At 44.6% G+C, this 22,631-nt stretch overlaps 2 protein-coding genes and 2 pseudogenes across 2 annotated transcripts; all 4 read left to right on the top strand.

Annotated features, from left to right (window-relative positions):
* The first annotated feature begins 3,474 nt into the window (after positions 1 to 3,474).
* On the top strand, positions 3,475 to 4,940 carry LOC146977642 (uncharacterized). Its single transcript, XM_085794335.1, has 2 exons — positions 3,475 to 4,126; positions 4,243 to 4,940. Exons 1-2 carry the CDS (start codon positions 3,475 to 3,477, stop codon positions 4,938 to 4,940), a joined length of 1,350 nt encoding a protein of 449 aa, XP_085650461.1.
* Positions 4,941 to 5,745: 805 nt separating this feature from the next.
* Positions 5,746 to 6,590, top strand: LOC146977641 (uncharacterized; annotated as a pseudogene).
* Positions 6,591 to 6,774: 184 nt separating this feature from the next.
* Positions 6,775 to 10,466, top strand: LOC146977640 (uncharacterized; annotated as a pseudogene).
* A 10,659-nt stretch (positions 10,467 to 21,125) lies between these two features.
* Positions 21,126 to 21,475, top strand: LOC146977639 (histone H4). The gene has a single exon (XM_085794007.1). The coding sequence runs from the start codon at positions 21,159 to 21,161 to the stop codon at positions 21,468 to 21,470; it is 312 nt and encodes a 103-aa protein (XP_085650133.1). The 5' UTR covers positions 21,126 to 21,158; the 3' UTR covers positions 21,471 to 21,475.
* The last annotated feature ends 1,156 nt before the right edge of the window (positions 21,476 to 22,631 follow it).

Here is a 22,631-nt window from a genome sequence, read left to right as displayed (position 1 = left end):
TGTCTAACCACAAACAAACTTCTGCTACAGCCACAATTGTTAGATTTCATCAATGAGACCAACATTTAAGAGTTTAACCAGCCGGTGGTAAACCTCTAAAAAGCCATCGGGGAAGTTAATTAGCGGTCTGTTCTCCTCGGGGTGACGGTGGTAGGCTGGCCGGCGGAGCACGTCAGGAGCCGGGCTGCTGCCTCTGTGATGTCGCGGTCGCTGCTCGGACCTGGAGCTTCACTTCTCCGAAAAACATCGGGGCAAACTTCTAAACAGCCGTCGTTTGGATAAACTAACCGCACATGGGGATCTAAACAGTTACTTTGTTAAAAAATATTAAAACTTAATAAAGTCACGTAATAACAGAGCCAGTCTAAATATTAGAAATTCTCTGGTAATAACAGGCTTCAGGCTTCAGCAGGAACATTTCTGTTGTCGGTCGTCGCTTCCAGTGACGACACTCATCGGCCAATCAGTGGAAGGCAGTCGGCTGACGTCACGTTTTAGTAACGCTTCGGCTCGCTTGGAACCAGGGCTGAGGTGATACCAAAAGTGTACCTGGTTGCAGGTACTACGTGCTAGTGGAAACACGCAAATAGCGCGCTGAGCCGAGCCGTACCGAGCCGAGCCGTGCTAGTGGAAATGCGCCATCTGTGGGTAAGCATTTCACCCTTCCTTCCTAAATTGGGCTTTGATGAATTAAAGCATACCTAAACACAAACCCAAAGCTTCATTAAAGGAATCTTTTTTTTTAGATTGGGTGTGAGAGGTGCCCACGGTGGTTCCACCGGAACTGCGCACGCTACCCGAGGAAGTCGAAGAGGTCATACATTTGTGCTGCATGCCACTAGTGTGTGTGTGTGTGTGTGTGTGTGTGTGAGTGCGTGCGTGCGTGAGTGAGTGAGTGCATGCGTGCATGCGTGCGTGCGTGGTAACCATTGGGGGAAGTTTTTCTTTCTTATTACAAGCAGTTCACATAATTGTGATCTTCACTCCCATTGTGACCCCTGACAAGTAGCTGCCGTGGAAACAACCCCCGGCTGTGTGTTTAGGCCTCTGGTGTCTGTTCACCTAGTTGAAAAGCCACAATTAATGATGTTGGAGGGAAACGTGTGATTAGGACACAGCCTGCAGAGAAACTCTCCAAGTGCCGCAGCATGTGTTGAAGGCTGTTCCTGCTGCTGATGACCCCTCAGCCCCCACTCTTTACATCCACTATGTATCTGTGAGGGGCAGTTCTAGCTCTCATTTACCATCAGCAGATTCCTTGTGTCGCCCTCAGGAGCTGTTTAGTTGAGCGTCGTCTCTTTGCTTCACTCTCTTTAGCTGCTTTTTACACTTTCTGTTCAAGATAGGGATGTTTTGGATTTTATTTTATTTTCTAGATGCAAATGTTGACGGATCTGAAGAGCTACGATAAAGTCCAGAGTACAAAACTGTCTGAACATTATGTCATCAGGTTCCAGTACACTTAGTGATCTTTTGTTCTCTTTGCTGAAGAATGAGTCCATCTTTGTAACAGTCAGTGCTGTTGTGTTTGTTAATTATGGACAACAAACTGTGCCACAAGGCATTTGAAATGAATGTGTGTGTGTGTGTGTGTGTGTGTGTGTGTGTGTGTGTGTGTGTGTGTGTGTGTGTGTGTGTGTGTGTGTGTGTGTGTGTGTGTGTGAGTGCGTGCGTGCGTGAGTGAGTGCGTGCGTGCGTGCGTGCGTGGTACCATTGGTGCGTGCGTGCACCATTGTCTGTGTTATTAAAATCCAGAGTCCCCCATTTGGGGGACTTGAAGACATGCATAACAATAACAGAGCCCCCAGTGCACTGATTATGAAAGAATATGGTCATATTATATGTCAAATTAAACAGCAGAAGCTGGGCTACAACGTGTAAAAACCATGTTTATATGACCCAAACACAGCCCAAACACTACTCAAACAAACAACTAGACATCAAACTTCATAAAGCACCTCTGTGTGGACCCAGTCGCCACATTTCTGGCTCGTATACTACTGTACATTATGCAAAACACATCAGCGACCTCTCATCTGAACGTGAACATCAGGGCGTCCCTCAACAACCGCGGCTAACACAGCAGCTAGCAGCAGCACGGCAGAGGGAGAAGACAACAACCAGCAAAGTCGAGCAAAAACAGACACTGCGTGGCCAAAACATGGTCGTACATTTGCTCTTACCTTTGCTGTTTTGCCGTGAAAAGGTTGTGTTATGGGTAAATCCACAATATTTCCAGTTGAACTCTGCCTAGTGTTTACATCTGAATCAGCCGGGCCGAAATACGACGGCTCTAGGACCCTGTACGGAAGCCTGCACGGAGCCTGACGGAGCGCTCCCTGCCGCCTGTGAGTCGAGCTGTGACAGCCAATCACGTTGCCGTATGCTACCAAGAATCTACCAAGAATTTTCGGTCGTGGCCAATCACCGCTCGTATCGCTACCAAGAATGGGAGGCGGGCTCTACCAAGAATTGACCAATCAGCGTCAAGCCTCTGGTTACCAGGAGAAGAGGAGAAAAAAAAGGAAAAAAAAAGTCCATCAGAGCCGACAACGAACCTGCTACTACATTGTGAAAGTAAGTAAATTATATTGTCAGTAAAATTAATTGGCAGACGTATATGTATTTATAATGTTGTTTTGTGATGAATAACCTGTGGCTCGGTAATGTTAACGACCGGCTAATAACGGCAGTTTACTGTTACCTGTCGTGTCGCCATTGCGTTAACGGTTACAGTTTGCTTTTCCAGTAGTGATTTTTACTCTTCCTACTCATATTACCTTTGTGTACATTAAATGTAACGTTAATATCTGGAAAAAAATAACATTAACCTGCCTGTTGAGGACATTAGCGAGCTAAATAATTAAATGAATGAACATTCAGTTACAAACAGATTTCCAGTAATGTCACTGTACAGTACAGTAGCAGGCCCACAGGGTCCGACGTCGCGCGGGCGTGAGGAGTAGGCTGTCGGTGATTTTTAATTTTCATACTTTTATTACGTTTATGTACATTAAATGTAACGTTAATATCGGAAAAAGGTAACGTTAACCTGCCAGTTGAGGACATTAGCGAGCTAAATAATTAAATGAATGAACATTAGGTTACAAACAGATCTCCAGGAATGTCACTGCACATTGCAGTTACAGTACAGTACAAATTCCGACGCGGGGCGTGTGTGTGTGTGGGGGGGGGGGGGGGGGGCGTGACGAGGGCTTCTCTATTCTGTTTTATTGTGGTGATATTTACATGTAAATGAATGAATAAAACATTTCTGAGTGATTCTGTGATGTTGGAAAAAATATACATAGACAGAACATAGTATAACTCAAGGTGATTATATAACTGATAGCAATATAATATGCACAGCTGTGTGTGTGTGTGTGTTATCAAATGTTTTGTTCATCTCTTCTTTCATAACTGTGTTATAAACACCTGTTTCTGTTTTCTTTATATTTTAATTTTTTTATTTAGATGGAACCTCGCTTCAGGAGGCGGGCAGACGGCAGCCTCAACCTCACTGACACTGTTGAGGCCTGTGCTGTGAAGGAGGCTAATAAAGGGAAGCCCTGGGTCAAGCCTCTGTCTCCAGAGAGCGTACTCGTCAAGGCCAAAAATGCCTTGATGAAGCTCAATGGAGATACAACAAACCGAGCACACCTGCTGGGTCTCTTTGAGATTCAGTTTGGTGTGTTTCGGGGGCAATCATTCAAGTGGGTTCTGGAAAATGCCCTGGGATATGCTGCCTATCTAGTGGCAGCCATGAACAGGGACCCCACTGGAGGGAGCAAAGACTCCATTGATCATGCCCACAGTAAAATATCTTTTAAAGAGTACATGGAGCTCTTTCCTTCTGGCAGAATTGCCGTTGCCATGAAGGAAGAGCAATATGTTACAAAAAAACCATCCCAACCCACCCAGGACCCTGCTGCTGCCGCTGCCCAGCACACAGCCCAGCACGCAGCCCCCACCCAGGACCCTGCTGCCGCCGCTGCCCAGCACACAGCTCCCACCTCCCACCACACTTCCTCCTCTTCCCTCTGCTCACTCTTGGCCAGGAGGATACCGGAGCAGAACCTGGCCAAGGCTGTGCAAAGGCTGACTTCCCCCCTCAAAGCCAAACCTTGTAAGCAAACATTTACTTGTATAACACATTTTTTATGTCTAGTATTTTTTTTTGTATTTATTGCTGTTCAAAACTCATAGTGTCTATGTTTGTCCTACTTTCTGTTTTGTTTTCAGCTTTGAAAAAAGGACGGCTAAGAGCTCCCACCCTCGGCCACGCCTCTCTGTCTGCTGGGCCTTCGGCTTCACTGGGCCGTGCTCCCACCTTCGGCCAAGCCTCCCTGTCTGCTGGGCCTTCGGCTTCACTGGGCCGTGCTCCCACCCTCGGCTACGACACCACGTCTGCTGGGCCTTCGGCTTCACTGGGCTGTGCTCCCACCCTCGGTCACGCCTCCCTGTCTGCTAGGCCTTCAGCTTCACTGGGCCGCGCTCCCACCCTCGGCTACGACACCACGTCTGCTGGGCCTTCGGCTTCACTGGGCCGCGCTCCCACCCTCGGCTACGACACCACGTCTGCTGGGCCTTCGGCTTCACTGGGCCGCGCTCCCACCCTCGGCCTCGGTCACGGCACCACGTCTGCAGCACCAGCCGCCCTCGGTCACGCTCCCCTGCCGTCCACAGCAGCCTCTGGACCTCCAGCCGCCCTCGGTCACGCCCCCCTGTTGTCCACAGCAGCCTTTGGACCTCCAGCCGCCCTCGGTCACGTCCCCCTGTTGTCCACAGCAGCCTTTGGACCTCCAGCCGCCCTCGGTCACGCCCCCCTGTTGTCCACAGCAGCCTCTGGACCTCCAGCCGCCCTCGGTCACGCCCCCCTGTTGTCCACAGCAGCCTTTGGACCTCCAGCCGCCCTCGGTCACGCCCCCCCTGTCCTCTGAGGTGGATGACAGCACACTGCTGGCAGTGGCCACTCGTTTAGAGGATGAACATCTGATACGTAAGTTTAATTTTGTCATGTCCTTTGTGTGCCCCCCCCCTTTACTTTGGAATTCCTGTCTTGTTTTCTTGTGTGTGTCTTTGACCTAGTTTAGTTCCTGTTTTATTTTGAAGTCCTTGTCCTGTCTTCCTGTGTGCCCCCTGCCCTTGATTGCCTAATGTGTCTCACCTGTGCTGACTGCACCACCTGTGTCTCCCTTGTGTATTTAGCTCAGTGTCTCCCTTTGTCTGTGTTATTTGCTCCCATGTTCCTGTGTTTCCCTGTGCTGCCAGTCAGTTAAATGAATGATGAAGAAAAACTGAGTCGAGTAAAGTGAATTTGCATTTGTTTATTAATGTGTTTATTTCCTTGTTTTTTTTTCTCCAGCTCAACGAGTCTGTCTTCCAGCCGGCTGGATAAAAATCTTGCCAGAGGTGGACCAGAGGTGGATTGCCAAGGCTCTGTTCAGGTGGTCAGCCCAGGGCCACCCTGAGCTTGACTTCAGCAGAGTGGACAGACTTTGGTGGCATCCACCACCAGTGCCGCTGAAGATCTGTCGGACCCCTACCCTGGAGAACTACTTCGGCCACCCTCTGCTGCTGTGGATGCCAAGGAAGTTGTGGCAGGTGAAACTCACCTGTCCGCACGAGGGCTGCGACAAAGTACAGCTGTCCTCAGCTGGCCTTCACCAGAAGGTCAGGCAAGTGGTGGGTGTGGGGAAGACATACTTTGTCGCTTCAGAGTACCTCGCCTGCCGCAACTGCAAGAGGAAGGTCATCAGCTGGAGCCATGCCGTCGTCTCCCAGCTTGATGTCGGCCACAGGGTGCAGTTCCCTTGTATCCTTACATCTAAACTTGCCTGTGACACCGAGGTGGCAAGTTTAATGCGTCAGCGAGGCCTGGGAAACAGCAGCAGCCAGATCCAGAAGAAGCTGCTGGAGCGTCACACTGAGGTCTGGTTGCATAAGACTGTCCAGTACCTCACTGACTGCAAGGGGATTGCCAGCGCTGTCAGGTCAGGCCTGATCCTGCCCCTCACATTTGAGCCAGTACCTGCAATGCCAGTCGTCCCAAAACACCGGTGGCTGATGCAGGTGTATGCCCAGGATGTCCTGCAGAGGCTCGAGGAGATCAAGGCCAGCATCACATCTCTGTACGGCCGGATCCTGAAAATGGATTCGACCAAGAAGATCGCCCGAAAGCTCGCAGGACACAGCTACGGGACGGCTACCTGGGCAACAAATGTGGGGAACGAGTACGGACAGGTCATCGTGTCCGTGCTCACTGCCAGTGAGGGTTTCGGTCTTGGGCCGATGATCGAAGGCCTCATCGGAAGATACAGAGTGGCTGGGGTGGCTCCTCCTGAGGTGCTGTATGTCGACCGCGACTGCTGTGGGCACACTCTCCTGAGGAGAATGTTTGAAGAGTGGGGAGAGATGGCCATTCGGTTGGACATATGGCACTTCATGCGAAGGTTTGCTGTGGGCTGCACCACCGACTCCCACCAACTCTATGCCACCTTTATGAGTCGCCTCAGCCACTCGATCTTCATGTGGGACCAGGACGACCTGACGGCGCTGAAGGAGGCCAAGCATGCAGAGCTGGAAGCTGAGCGCAAACATCCGTCTGAGGCTGATGTCATGCGCTCCATCAGCCGCAGCGAGCTCGCTCTGCATTGCAGAAGGACCACCCGTGGGGCCCAGGAGACACTGGCTCTGATCGAGGAGCTCATCCAGGCCTTTGATGGTGATGCAGGCCGTGATACGCTGGGGGTCCCTCTGATCAACTCGGCCCGGATGAGAGAGATCCTCAAGTCACAGCGGAAGCACGTTGCCTGCATCCAGGATCCTCCAGGTGTACAGCTGTACACGCAGACGGGCACTCTTGTGAAAGGAGGGCACCGTCTGCCGACGTACCGCTGTGCAAGAGGGTCGACGTCGCTGGAGTCCTTCCATCTACACATGAACCGGTTCATCCCAGGTAAATATACAAATCTTTTTTCTACTAACTTCATTAAAATAGTGAACTATGATTATTTTTAATTAATAATTTAATTGTAACAACAATTAATAATTGTCCCCCCCTCCCCATTTTAATTTTCCTTACAGGTACCCTGGCAAGTGACACCTTCTTCCAGGCGTACCTTCTGGATGGGCTCGCAAGGTGGAACAATGACCGGGCTGCTGCAGCAACCAGCGATGTCCAACAGCCACAATCGTACAGTCATCTTCTCCGCCATGCTGTCAACACCCTGGCAGAGGAGGTTATGGGCGAGAAGATGATCTGTTACGTGGGGCCGAGAAAATACACTGGTAGGTGACTATTATATTATTTTTTTGACATTTTCATTCAAGTTTATAAAAATCATTCTATTCTGTCCTCAGTGTGTGCGTCCACAAATTGACAGATGGCAAACATTGTCCAGAGTTGAATGAGCTTTAATGACGTCTTCATTCTCATGAACATTTATTGTAAAACTGAAATGACAAGAGATAATTGCTAATTATTAAATTGTTACCAAATTATCATAATATATTCACAAAGAACACAATGCAAGCTAAATAGCTGCAGTTGTGGCTCACTGCTACTTTAGCTACTCTTAAACGCCACTAGGGGGAGAAGGCAATACAACTACACAACTTAGAACATAACAGTAGGATTTTGTAATTATTTAAGTTAGAGTCCACAGAAAAAACAACAGGACATAACACATTCTAACACTCACTTACTATATATTGTCCTGATATGTTGTCTAATTGTTTATCAATGGTTTTTATATTTTAAAGGTGAGCTGTTGGGCATCGAGTACCTGTACCACCAAACAGGGAAAGTGCTGCAGGACTACAAGTCCGCGATAGGAGTCTGAGACATCAGATGTTGCTGTGGAGGTGGATGAAGGATGTGGGGAGGTTGAGGACTTTCAAGACATCACTGTCCCGACCTTTGCCACAGAAAGAGCACCTCCTGTGTCCACACAATCTGCAGCATCTGTGGTTCCTCCATCACCTGTGACATCACGGTCTGTGGTCGTCCCTCCTCCATCGCCTGTGGTCGTCCCTCCTCCATCGCCTGTGGTGGTCGTCCCTCCTCCATCGCCTGTGGTCGTCCCTCCTCCATCGCCTGTGGTCGTCCCTCCTCCATCGCCTGTGGTCGTGCCTCCATGGCCTGTGGTCGTGCCTCCATCACGGTCTGTGATTGTCCCTCCTCCATCACAGTCTGTGGCCGTCCCTCCATCGCCTGTGACATCACCGTCTGCGCTTGTCCCTCCATCACCTGTGACATCACCGTCTGCGCTTGTCCCTCCATCACCTGTGACATCACCATCTGCGCTTGTCCCTCCATCACCTGTGACATCACCATCTGCGGTCCCTACCGTACTTCCTCCTGGAGCACATAGCTGTGAGTTTTACTACAGTATTAATATAGTTTTGGTATTTGTTGTCATGGAAATGTAATCGTCATAAAGATAATAACACAACTTTCAACTTAATATTTACCTTCTTCTTTCCCCAGTGGACCAGTTAATGGCAGAAGCGTCCATTTCACATGATGTAAGGGCCAGGTTCCTTTTTTAAATTTATATTTTTGTAGTCTGTGCTTTCATGGGATTAACAGTATTATTGCTACTATCAAAAGTTCTAAAACTATCTTTCATTTTAGGATTCGGTTGGACCAGACAATATTGAGGGCTATGGAGCAGTGCAGGACTTAGCTGAGTTTCTGGTTGGCCTCAGAGACCACCGTCTGGCCTTGACAGGACAAGAAAGTGACCAGGTCATCACCCTGTGGCAGGCGTTGGGGGAGTATGACAAAAAAAAGACAGTTTACCATCCACGTCACCAGGCCACCCTAAAGCAGGGCCGATTCAGGGCCACTAAAAAGATTGTGGCACCAGGTGTAGAGAGCACCAAAAGGTATGTTAAATTAAGTTAACACAGCGACTTGATTGTCTAAACATCTTTAAAGAAAATGACACTGATTAACTATACTAAAGATAGAGATGATATTTCAAAGCTTATCTTATCAGCTTATCTTCTTGGGGTCCATTACATATGATGCACAATAACAACTTAAACAAATAGGAACATTCATTAAAAAAGAAGACAGACAACAAAAACATTGAAGACTAAATGTGAAAAACAAAAAACGGAACAAACAAAAAGGGATAATTGAACAATAACACCACAGAGTAAGGATCACACGTTGATTACACACTTGTATATTATTGATAATGATATATGTATTCTGTCATTTTCAGGTGTTTCATTGGGGCTCACAGTCCTGCACAGTGGCCTGACTGTAACAGAGTGGTGGAGGCCATCTTTGTAAGGCTTTGTGCACTGTACCCCAATGCTGTGCGGTGTGAGGGAGTGAGGATGTCTCGTTTTACGATGGTGGCGCGTGTGTACAAGCACATCCGGGAATGCATCGTCACCAATGCGAAAGTGATGACTGACACCACTCTCCAGCTCCCAGAAGTCAATGCTGCAACAGTGACACAATGGTGAGTACATTAGAATACTCGATATCCTTTCCATTTCATATCAGTTTGCATTCAATCAGTTTTCATGACATGATGGCTGGCTCAGTAAATGACATGTAAATCTAAATGAAGCAGCCATTTTACAAAAGCAATAATAAAAATCTGATGAGTTGTTCTGTGATCACAGCTTTGTCATGCTGTTATATCTTAGTCATCAAATAGCAATTGATGTTCATTCTCTTGTGTTTTGGGTATTATCAAATTGGAATATTATTGTGTATCTTGTGTATTATTAAAAGCATGTTAATATTGGTGGTTTTATGTTTTCACAGGTTCAGCAGGCGTGGCAGGTCACAGGAGCAAAGCATTTTGCAGCAGGGTATCCAAGCTCCACAAGCACCCATGCAAGCACCTGGAAAGCTTCCTGCAGCAATGCAAAAAGTAGCAACTCTGCATCCTGCCACTTTAGCTGAGCCTCACCTGTTCATCCTGCCACCAAACACTGCTGGGCAGGCGAAGCTTAGAGGACGTCCACAAGCTTCAGCCGTTGCACCAGCACCGCCTGTCTCTCTCCCCTTCATTTTTCCTTCTGCGCAGCTTCCTCCAGTGCCAGGACCCTGCACATTCCAAGGGCAGCAGTCTGCACCTGGAATGTTCTTCAACCTCTCTCTTCCTTCAACTTCTCTTCCTTCATCTCTTCCTTCAACTACACCATCACCATCAACTCAGATGCAGGAATCTGTCCCGTACACCACTCAGCAGTACAGAAAGAGGAAAGAAGAAAGGGAGCACAGTGGTACTGTGACCAGAAAGTACACAAAGAAGACAGACGTCATCCTTTGCAGCAAGTGCAGTCAGGAGAGGAAGCCACCATCACATCTCCAGTACTTTGGAAACTGGTACTGTGAGAAGTCTGAGACTCAGACATACAGCGAATGGAGGGCTGTGCTGGAGCAGCGGGGTTATGGGAGAAAAAGGGCCAGAAATGACGACCCTCCAGCTTAAAATGTTTTGTTTCTATTCTGTATCCATCTTACTGCCTGACCAGATGTTAACATGCAGTGGGAGTTTATATTGCACTTTCATTCAGTTCAAGTTGTTCAAGAGAGTAGTTTTTAAATTGATGTATAGTTCTTAATTCTATCTTTGCTCATTTCCCTCTTTTTTTTTTTTTTCTTTGACTTGCCTCCACTTGTCCCCCGTAGCCATAGGTCAGAGGACTGGACCTCCTCTGACCATCACTGCTATAGTTCAGGCCCAGTCCTGACCCACACTGCCATAGGTCAGAGGACTGGGTCTCCTCTGACCTATGGCAGTGTGGGTCAGGACTGGGTCTGACCATCACTGCTATAGTTCAGGACTGGGCCTCCTCTGACCATCACTGCTTTAGTTCAGGACACTGCCATACGTCAGGACTAGGTCTGACCCACACTGCCATAGGTCGGAGGACTGGGTCTCCTCTGACCATCACTGCCATAGCTCAGGACTGGGCTTCTCTGACCATCACAGCTATATGTAGATCAGGACTAGGTCTGACCCACACTGCCATAGGTCAGAGGACTTGGTCTCCTCTGACCTATGGCAGTGTGGGTCAGGACTGGGTCTGACCATCACTGCTATAGTTCAGGACTGGGCCCTCTGACCATCACTGCTTTAGTTCAGGACACTGCCATGTTTACGTCAGGACTAGGTCTGACCCACACTGCTATAGCTCAGGACTGGGCCTCCTCTGACCATCACTGCTATAGTTCAGGCCCAGTCCTGACCCACACTGCCATAGGTCAGAGGACTGGGTCTCCTCTGACCTATGGCAGTGTGGGTCAGGACTGGGTCTGACCATCACTGCTATAGCTCAGGACTGGGTCTGACCATCACTGCTTTAGTTCAGGACACTGCCATAGGTCGGAGGACTGGGTCTCCTCCGGCCTGTCTCCTCTAAACCTGCCATGCGTCTCACTTGTTATCTTTGTTACGTATCTTATTTTTATATTTAAAATGTAATATTTAGGTTGCTTGTCTTACTATTATATTTATTTATATTTAATTTATTTATATTTCATCTTATAGTTATTTAGGTTGCTTGTCTTACTATTATTATTACTTCTATTTTATTTATTTATATTTCATCTTATTATTTAGGTTGCTAATCTTAGCCTACTATTATTATTATTTATCTTGTGTTATTGTTGTTGTTGTGCTTCTTGCTATATTAAAAAAAGTATGAAAGCGATTTCTGTGACTTGATTTCTTCATCTTTCTATTATTATTATCATTATTTGGTTAGTTGACTTAAATCAAAATCTACAGCTTTTAATACCTGCACAAACTTACACTATGTACTGTAACAATAATCACCATAGAATAGAGAATACTTTATTCATCCCTAGCAGGGAAATTCAAATTAGTCCAGTAGCTCACACAACAATGACACAAAAAAGATGAACACAAAACATTTTAACAAGTGTTATATAAAACGATTGCAGCAGGGACAAATGATCTCTTAAATCTTTCAGTTCTGCAGGTCAGGGAGATGAGCCTTTTACTGCGGTTGCTCCTCTGACCTGTGAGGGTTTTGTGTAGAGGGTGTTAATGTATATGTATATGTCATATACACTAACATCAACTGTCACATACATTCCTTAGATTGACTATAGATTTTATAAGCCTGTTTCACATTTCCTCACATCTTTGTGTGTTGGTATGAATGGAAAATACAGAAATAAAATTTCTGTAGCCTATTTTACATTCATATTACTTTTATTACCATTGTTTATCACTGCTTGAAACAACAACATTATCGTTCATTTTCACAAGGATTGGGCTGTTTGTGTGACAATATTAATGTAAAGTAGTCAAATATGGTAATTTTTACGACATTTAAGGCAGTTTTACATCAAATAATGCGAGCAAGCGGGACCCGAAACGGGATTCGATACCGCGGTCCCGTGATGTATTTTCCGACATTTATGGTACCTTTACGTAGACCGACGCGCGCCGGCCTGAGCGCATACAACCCCACGTTGGCCTGCACGTGGATCTGCTGATCTGATTGGTTCATGGCTGTCACATGGCTGCCAGTGCGGCCAATCACATCGACCTGGGTCTAGCGTCATTCCTCTCTCTCTATTGGTTAAAATGAGCCGCCACTCACTCGAATCGACCACTCCGCTGCAGAGATAGAGGCTGAAAGCCAAACCCACCCAAATAAGCTGCAGCAGAGTGCAGCAGGACGCAGAGACACTGAATCCACTATGTTAGTTATTTCCAATCGGTTCCAGTAGATTTATTTTCAGTTAGTTTATCCAAATTGTGTGAAAATAAAGATTAAACAATAGTTTATAGTAGCAGGTGGTTCCAAGCTGTGCCAAAAATGGACATTTTGGAAAGTTCGCCTGGATATTTTGTAGTAAAATCTCAATCATTTTGTCCTGCTTCAATTAATCAGAATCAACCACTGCAGAGACAATGTTCACATGTTGTACAATGATTTTATAGAGAGTTTGAGCTTCATCAGCATTATTCTAAAGGGCACTCATCAAAAATATGATTTTTTTTTAGGCAAATATTAATTTTATTAATTTTTTTCTGTGTGTCATCTTCATTTACTCTTCACCAGTAACAGATATACTGAAATTTACACATTTCAGCAATTCCTCATTTTTTTCCCTTTACTATGACACCAAAAGTATTCAAATAGACCTTGTGGTTGCAGAGATATACTCATTTTATTATGGATATGCAATTTTCGAGAAAAGGCCTAAAAAATTAAAATAAATCTGTTAAATCTGTTTTCCATCAAAATGTCTGGCTCAAATTATTATCTGTCACAAGTGGGCAGAGGTTAGAACATGTTCATGAGACATTGTCGGACAGGTACATTGTGATGATTACACTTCATTCCAGGTGAAATACCACTTGAAAAATGCAAGCCCACTTGTTTTGGGGCAGAAAACACCCTCATCGCACAATTTTAGGGGCTGGAATCAGTTTTTGGCAGGTCACATACTAGAGGTCACATTTCTGAGGTCAAATCATTCTCAAGAACTACGTCAAAGGGAGACACTGAAAGGGTGACATTTACCAAATTCACTGTACATGCCCCTAGGAACCTCTAGCATTACTCCAGAGATTTTTGTGAACATTGCTCTTTGCATTCCTGAAATACAGGGGGCAGTCACTTTCTGGCAAGGCTTTGCCAGAAAGTGAGGATAGCAATTTGAACGCATTAGCGCGATTTAGCGCATTTGTTTATTACTGTCACTACACTACCTGTCCATGTGCCTGCGTGAGTGCCCGCACCAGCTAGAGAGAGAGAGAGAGAGGTGCTGCCACAGGCTCGTGCTGGATGCGCTGGTTGATTAGTTTCGTTTTTACCCCCTTCCCCCATCGATCTGTGGCTTTCACTACAACAAGCAGAGGAGAAAAAAAAACTAAAACCGTCGTTCACTTCAAAGAGCCGGCTCTTAGAGCCGGATCGTTCGCGACCGACACATCACTAGTATGCACTGACTGACCTCCTGTGCAGTCTTGGATTTGATTGCATAAGCCTGGGGCCACTTAGTCAGGTAGTCAATCAGCACACATATGTACTGATTTCCATTGACTGTGGTTCTCAGTTTCCCAATAAGATCCATACCCACAAGTTCAAATGGTGCAGTGACCTGCAACCCATAAAATATAACTCATTAGATGCCTATCATATTTCCAGCAAATGTTTATTTTCACCTATTAACATATTTTATTCTAAAAGAAGATGATGATATAAAGATTCAATTTTTTACTTACTTTAATGGGTTGGTATTCTACTTCCTGCTTTAAGACCACACTATTGGCCTGGCATTCAGGACACTGGGCAACCTAACATTATAAAGTCAAACCAACAAAAACATGAAAAAAATTACTCTCCTTTTATCCATCTGTGTGTGCTACGTACGAGGTGTGAAGGATGAAAAATGTCAAGGAAAGAGCATAATATAAAACCACCACAGACTATTGGAAAGGCAAGCATATGCTCATACTGACCCACTGATGGATGTCCTCAGACATTCCAGGCCAGTAAAACCGCACAGAGATGGCCTCTCTCGTTTTTTTTTGCCCACAGTGTGCACCATGGCTGCTGGCATGAAAATCTATGAAGACATGTTGGCTTCCTCTTGTCCACAAAGAACTTTAGCTCTGGTGGAATTAGGCTGGCCCTTATGCCTCACATAGTACAAGGTACCATCTATAAAAAGAAAACCAAATTATTGATGAATTGTGATCAAATACAGTAAATACATTTATTTATATTTGGATATGCCCTACTTATCTCCCAGCCTTTGAATATTTAAGTAATTAGTGAGAAAGTCCAGATAAAGAAGTTATAATATAATAATTGCTGCTGTTATCACCATGTTTGGCTTGGTGTGTTTTAGTTAATAACAGTAGGTAGTGTTAATTGACAACAAAACTAACTATGAAACAAACATATCCTGAACATAACCACATAAGAGAGATACTCTTACTTGGAAACCTAGATTTTGAATACTTTAACATGATTTTCCACGTGCAACGTATCAATCAATCAACCAATCAATAAAACTTTATTGATCCAAGGGTCAATTAAGATACACACATTCACACTCACACGGGCAATTATTCACGTTTGAAATAAATAAATAAAAAATTAAAACGACGCAAAAGACAGACAAGATGGATTATTATTTTTTTAGCCTATAGGCCTAAGTCTATGACAACCCAACGCGTGCCCCAGATGATCCAGCTCACCTTGCAACATCTCGAAATTGTTGAGTTGGACCTTAGTGAATGCAGGAGGGAGGGTTCCATCACACAGGAAAGACCTGATGTTGTTAAAAACAACAGGATCCATGTTGTCGACTCCAAAGAAATACTCCAAGCTGTAGCGTCCAGATTGACGTCTTATTCAACCGTGCGTAATGGTGCGTTACTTTACGCATATTGCGTATTAGGCGCACACAATTGAAACAGCTATTTTAGGCAGGTGAAATATCCTGATTTTTACATATGGCCCTTTACACATTATTCAAGCACTGGTTGACATCAAATGTCATCAGTATTACTCTGCTGAGTGATATCAAGTCATTTTGAGCAAAAGTATTCATCTCTGTGCAGTGCCAGAGGTGTCAATTTCTGGCAGCTGAAATACCCCGATTTTTACATTGTAATGGCCCTTTACACATCATTCAAGCACTGGTTGACATCAAATGTCGTCAGTATTACTCTGCTGAGTGATATTTTTACATTGTAATGGCCCTTTATGCCTTTTTCAAGTGGTAATAAGCAGTGGTTGGGGTCAAATCTTGTAAATGTTACTCTGCTGAGTGATATCAAGTCATTTTGAGCAAAAGTATTCATCTCTGTGCAGTACCAGAGGCGTAAATCAACTTCTGGCAGGTGAAATAGGCAGATTTTTACATTGTAATGGCCCTTTATGCCTTTTTCAAGTGGTAAAAAGCAGTGGTTGGGGTCAAATCTTGTAAATGTTACTCTGCTGAGTGATATCAAGTCATTTTGAGCAAAAGTATTCATCTCTGTGCAGTACCAGAGGCGTAAATCAATTTCTGGCAGGTGAAATAGGCTGATTTTTACATTGTAATGGCCCTTTATGCCTTTTTCAAGTGGTAAAAAGCAGTGGTTGGGGTCAAATCTTGTAAATGTTACTCTGCTGAGTGATATCAAGTCATTTTGAGCAAAAGTATTCATCTCTGTGCAGTACCAGAGGCGTGAATCAATTTCTGGCAGGTGAAATAGGCTGATTTTTACATTGTAATGGCCCTTTATGCATTTTTCAAGTGGTAAAAAGCAGTGGTTGGGGTCAAATCTTGTAAATGTTACTCTGCTGAGTGATATCAAGTCATTTTGAGCAAAAGTATTCATCTCTGTGCAGTACCAGAGGCGTAAATCAATTTCTGGCAGGTGAAATACCCTGATTTTTACATTGTAATGGCCCTTTATGCGTTTTTCAAGTGGTAAAAAGCACTGGTTGAGGTCAAATCTTGTAAATGTTGCTCTGCTGAGTGATATCAAGTCATTTTGAGCAAAAGTATTCATCTCTGTGCAGTACCAGAGGCGTAAATCAACTTCTGGCAGGTGAAATAGGCTGATTTTTACATTGTAATGGCCCTTTATGCCTTTTTCAAGTGGTAAAAAGCACTGGTTGAGGTCAAATCTTGTAAATGTTGCTCTGCTGAGTGATATCAAGTCATTTTGAGCAAAAATATTCATCTCTGTGCAGTAACAGAGGCGTAAATCAATTTCTGGCAGGTGAAATACCCTGATTTTTACATTGTAATGGCCCTTTATGCGTTTTTCAAGTGGTAAAAAGCACTGGTTGAGGTCAAATCTTGTAAATGTTGCTCTGCTGAGTGATATCAAGTCATTTTGAGCAAAAATATTCATCTCTGTGCAGTAACAGAGGCGTAAATCAATTTCTGGCAGCTGAAATACCCTGATTTTTACATTGTAATGGCCCTTTATGCGTTTTTCAAGTGGTAAAAAGCACTGGTTGAGGTCAAATCTTGTAAATGTTACTCTGCTGAGTGATATCAAATCATTTTGAGCAAAAATATTCATCTCTGTACAGTGCCAGAGGCGTAAATCAATTTCTGGCAGGTAAAATACCCTGATTTTTACATTGTAATGGCCCTTTACACATTATTCAAGCACTGGTTGACATCAAATCTTGTCAGTATTACTTTGCTGAGTGATATAAAGCCATTTTGAGGCAGAAACAAATAAAACAATCTCGATTCAAAATATCTTTATTTGCCTAAATACAAGCCAGATATAAATCACCATCTACCCAACAACAATAGGCCTATTAGGCTACTGGACACACAGGAGGCTATCAAACACATAAACAGAGATAAAAAACAAACAAAAAAAACAACATTTGATGATCTTTCTCACTTACACTATCGTCATTATCGGATCATTCAATGATCGCTTCATAAACGCTTGATTGGCCTACATTCTGAACAGCCAACGTTCATCACCGCCAAATGTGTTAAAATATGTTTTATTGTCTCACAAATACTTATCATCGATATAAACTGTGGCATACTGGCGCTGTTTGAGCCTAATGAAAGCAGCCATAGCGCCACAGAATCAGCGCTTCACAACTTTAACAGACCGTGCGCGCTCCCGCGGACCGGAAATCAGTTTCTGGCAAAAATCAACTTCTGGCATGACACCGGCCCTGCATGTGGAGCACTATCCCTTTCCTCCTTTGCCTCTTCCGCTCATGGTGTCGCTTTAGTTTGAGGTCGATCCGAAGAAAAACTGCTTGTTTTGTTTTGTTTTGTTTTTTCCTGCAGTCACATCATTTCCAATATGTTGTAACAATTATCAGGACAGTGTTGGCCATTTAAAAGCAATGCGGATCAATCTCACAGTGTCTTCCTTTTCTACTGATGTTACCAATACCTCGGTGATGAAAAAATGGTTGTGATTTGTTTCCTCCAGCCTTCAACAGCCTGTGGGAGACGGCGGAGACGGCTTCCTCTTCCCAAAGAAAGTGGCCTTGGGCAGGATGATGGTGGCGAGGCCCTTTTCCAGTGGCGGCACCGCTGGGAAGGCAGACGCGGTGAGCCCGTCCACCTTGCAAAAACCTTCGTACCTTGCAACAGGGGCCTTCAGCTTCCCGGGCTCGGTGAAGGCCGTGGTCACAAACGGCCGGAGCTACTCCATCCGAGGCCACACAGGGGGGCGTGGTCGGGTGGGCTCGGGGCCGTAGAAGCTCCCCAGGATGACACGGGAGGGAGCTGGAGGCTCAGCTGGCAGAGCAATGTTCATCACCCCGGCTGCTAGCTTGATGATCCCCGGCAGGTCCTGCAGCTCACTTGCGGCGTAGATGTTCTCCAGGTCCTACTAGGGAGAGGGGAGAACCGGGGGGGGAACCACGAATAGAGGGAGCTGAACCCCTCTACCAGGCTCCCCGCCCCTGCCAGAATCCAGGATGACCACGGCCTCGTCGACAGAGAAGGTGGCGCGGTCTCCCCAGCTGCTGTCTCCCTTCCTGTCGCCGACCTGGGACACGAAGCCTTCGGCCCTCTGCTGCAGCTCCTCCACGGGCAGCAGTGCGCAGAACGTGCAGTTTGCCCGGGCGGTGAGGGCCACCCCGGCGTGCTCGGCACCGAGGCAAACGTCGCAGCGTGGGTGAAGGTCAATGGCCAGGAATCAGGATGTATCTGAGCTGGCAGCTCTGGCAGAGGCAGATGGCTCCGGCGGGAGAAGTCGTCTTCTTCATAGCGGACTGCATCTTGTCTACGAGCTGAAGAAAAATTGGGAGCAGATATCCGGGTCCGCAGTTGTAATATAGTCATGATGCGGACCGTGCAGGGCACAGTGGCGCGAAAGAATATTTTCAGGACTGCGCATGCGCGAGCGGGATAAACCCAACAGCGATAGCTCTTACGAAATAGAACCTATTTTGCAATGCTCCATTTCAGATTCTTTTCAAAGACAATGGCCTCAGGACCTTTTAGATGACCTGCATGTGAATAGTTTTTTGTTCCTGTGTTTTCATGTGCATGTGAATGTGTTTTTTTTTTCATATCTACATTATAATGTTATATTGTATTATGTGATCTTTACTATTCTTTGCGGTTTACTACACTTTCACTATTTTATAAAATGTAACATTGAATGAAAGTTCTTTATTATTCCATTATATATTCCAGTGTTTCCCCTATAGGTTTACAGTTTTTGGAAGGTGGTGGAAGGAGGAACACACACTCGAAGTGTAGTGGCTCTTACGTTGTTTTCTTCGTTTCTTATTCTTTTAACCACTCATGAGATATGACAGGAGAGCGATTTACTCGTTGAGCTGGCTGACGCTGACGCAGACGACTATGTCGCTCCGCCATTATTCTCAATTATTCAACACTTTTTTAACACGTTCAACAACACATCACTTCCTGCTTTTTCTACGGAAGCCGCATGAGACCTAACCGTAACACAGGTGGCTCAAAATTCAAAGCATACTCAAAACTTATTCCTAGTCAGTATAAATCAGCGCAAATAGCAAAACAATAATAAATGGCGCTTACACAAAGGAATCATTGTTCTGTGCTTATTTTCTTTCTTTTCTGCTTCAGTCAATTTTTGCAATATGATAGATCAATTGATACAATTTAACATCATTTGGTAGTGTCGCTATCATCTCCATTGTTAAATGCTTGTTTGAACACATTTGGATAGTGTTTAAAATATAAATACATTTTCCTGAATAAACATGTTACGGATAAGTGTTTAATAATGTGTTCAGATCCTAAACATTTGGTTTTACAGTGCTGGAGGTTGTTGGTGCCACGAGGGTGGTTGACAAAGCTGGAAGTTTGGCAGTGGTACTTAGAAGTTGTGGGACACGGAGCTTCTTCTTGTACAAATCCAGATGTTTAATGAAATCTTGCGTACAAGTGTTGCACTGCAGTACAGACAGTGATAATGTAGCTGTAGCCGACAACCCAGTCCTCAACTGTGAGTGGTACTTGAACACAAGAACATCAAGCTGAATCAAGTATGAAGTTTCACAGCATGTCATGCATCTGTCCAGTTGGGGCAAGGTTTGTCCTTGCTGGATTGTTATGTGCACCTTAAAGGAATAGTTCATCAAAAAATGAAATTCAGTCATTATTGACTCACCCTCATGCTGATGAATACTCCAGAGTAGTTTTATATTCCTCAAAGTGCATCTGGAGACCCGGGAGAGGGGTTTAGTCTGTAAAAATGTCCTAAATGATGTAATTTCGAGTAAACTCTGGACTATTGGTGCCTTCATGTGCTATGGTAATTGTGGTAAATACCAAAAGACGACGTGAAAAGTGCACATGAACACCCACTCATGTGGTATTTTCCACTGGGCAGCTCGTAGAGTTTTTTGATGCCCGAGCTGCCGAGATGAGAATAACCTTTGACCTTTTCAACATGGCAGCGAGCAATGCAAGATTTGTTAATGGTAAGCAAGGCAAGCCTTTAGAAAACAGTTAGCAGCTATGTATGCGTGCATGTACAGTAAAAAAAAACGCTTTTAAAAAGCTAGCCAAATAGCCAGTGCTAAATCTCCATGAATATTAATATTTACAGTTTGAGTTTTGATAATTCATCTTCTTGCTGTAAGAGATGAACTAAGCAATCCAAGATTGTTTTACCCCATAGATATACACATAGATGCCGCACATGTATATATCTATGGTTTCACCCAAGTAACAAGTCTGAATCTGTGTGTCCACCATCTTTATTTTCTCTGTACAACAACAAAAGCACATGAGCACAACGCACTGGTAAATACCAAAATACCATCTGTACCATAGCACATGAAGGCAGCATATATCCCTTCAGGACACTTGAATTGCAGCGGACGAGCAGTAAGTAGGAATATTAGAAGTTTTTGTGTAGTTTTATGGACTTTTTGTGCCAGGCGCTAAGGATTTCATTGGACTACAAACCCAACTCGGTCTCTAGAACTTGCAGCACATAAGCACTTTATTTTTATTTTTGTTTTATTCCCCCCCCCCCCCCCCTTTATCTCTCTCCTGCCTTGGTCCACTCACGTCCTCCTCCCTCCAGAGTCCTGCTCCTCCCTCTTGCCGCTCACCAAGCTCCACCCACAGTGGGTAGAAAAGGACAGACGCGCTGAGCCTGCAGCATTGAGTAGACATCTACTGAACTGACAAGATGAGTGGTCGAGGAAAAGGAGGAAAGGGACTCGGTAAAGGAGGCGCCAAGCGTCACCGTAAAGTTCTCCGTGATAACATCCAGGGCATCACCAAGCCCGCCATCCGCCGTCTGGCTCGCCGCGGCGGAGTCAAGCGTATCTCCGGTCTGATCTACGAGGAGACCCGCGGTGTGTTGAAGGTCTTTCTGGAGAACGTCATCCGCGACGCCGTCACCTACACCGAGCACGCCAAGAGGAAGACGGTCACCGCCATGGACGTGGTGTACGCTCTCAAGAGGCAGGGCCGCACTCTGTACGGCTTCGGAGGTTAAAGTCTTTACCTCAACAACACAACAAAGGCTCTTTTTAGAGCCACACACACTCACTGAGAGCTCTGTCCTTTTCTTATGATGTTTCTCTGTTGCTACATGTAGCGACACAGTATCTGCCCACTACTGCGATGAACGTGTTGCAAATTGTTTCCACTGATGACGGAAGGAGGGTTATTATACAAAAACATAAAAATTCTGAAATCGAGTAAAGCTATGTAGCCTATTTGTAATATCTTTTCGATTTATATTGGTAGTCTATTTTATTTTTTTAATTTATTTTTTTTAGATCACACTCTAGGCATTTCAGACACTGGATGTAGAACTTGATAAACTACTTGATGAGCCAAAAGTCTATATGTCTTGTCCCAGAGTAGACTAATTCATTATCCTATATTTCTGCTGTTTAAATAACATAAGTAACATATTGGCTGCACGTTTTGGCTGTGTGTAGACTACATCTTGGTGATAAAGCAATAAAGTATAGGCTACTACTTTTTTTGTATTTTTGTTGTTGCCTTACTTTTTATTTAGCTAGTTCAAATGTTTTGCATCTCGTAACACCTGAGAACATAAGAATGTCATGTTCAAGAGAACTCATCTGAACACTGGGTGTCTCTGGTGTTTACTTCAATATTGCTCAGTGACAATTTTCATGAAAAATGCATTTAATAAACAGAGGCTACAGGATATAGAACCAAATGTCAATCATGGCAAATTCTTTAATTTGTTATTTTATATTCTAATGAAGTGGGTCAAAATCAACATTAGCACAAGCTTCAGATGAAATTGTGAGATAAATCAGAAAATGTATGTTAAGAGTCAGGTTTGTTCTAGTAACATCAGCGACTCCATGGGAACCACTGCTTTTTAAACATTTTTAGAATATTTGTTGGACATTTTAGAACATTTTTGGTACACTTTGAATCCTAAAAAATATGTTTTGAGTATGAGTGCAGCACTGTCTGTATATCTATCATGATGGGGCTTAAAATGTTTAATGAATGATTAATGAACAAATGTTTAATTGATAACTTGAGATGGTATATCCTTACAATGATACAATGATGAATGCACGTGGGCTGTAATACCTGTTGCTATGTTGTCTATGCCTATTTTGCACATCATTCTGGTTGTTTCTTGTTTTATGTTTTTATGTGTATG

The sequence above is a fragment of the Trachurus japonicus genome, chromosome 12 (assembly GCF_045865225.1).
Source record: "Trachurus japonicus isolate A0001 chromosome 12, Traja_1.0".
NCBI lineage: Eukaryota > Metazoa > Chordata > Actinopteri > Carangiformes > Carangidae > Trachurus > Trachurus japonicus.
Note: the sequence above shows the minus strand (reverse complement) of the source record. Positions and strands in the feature narration are given on the sequence as shown.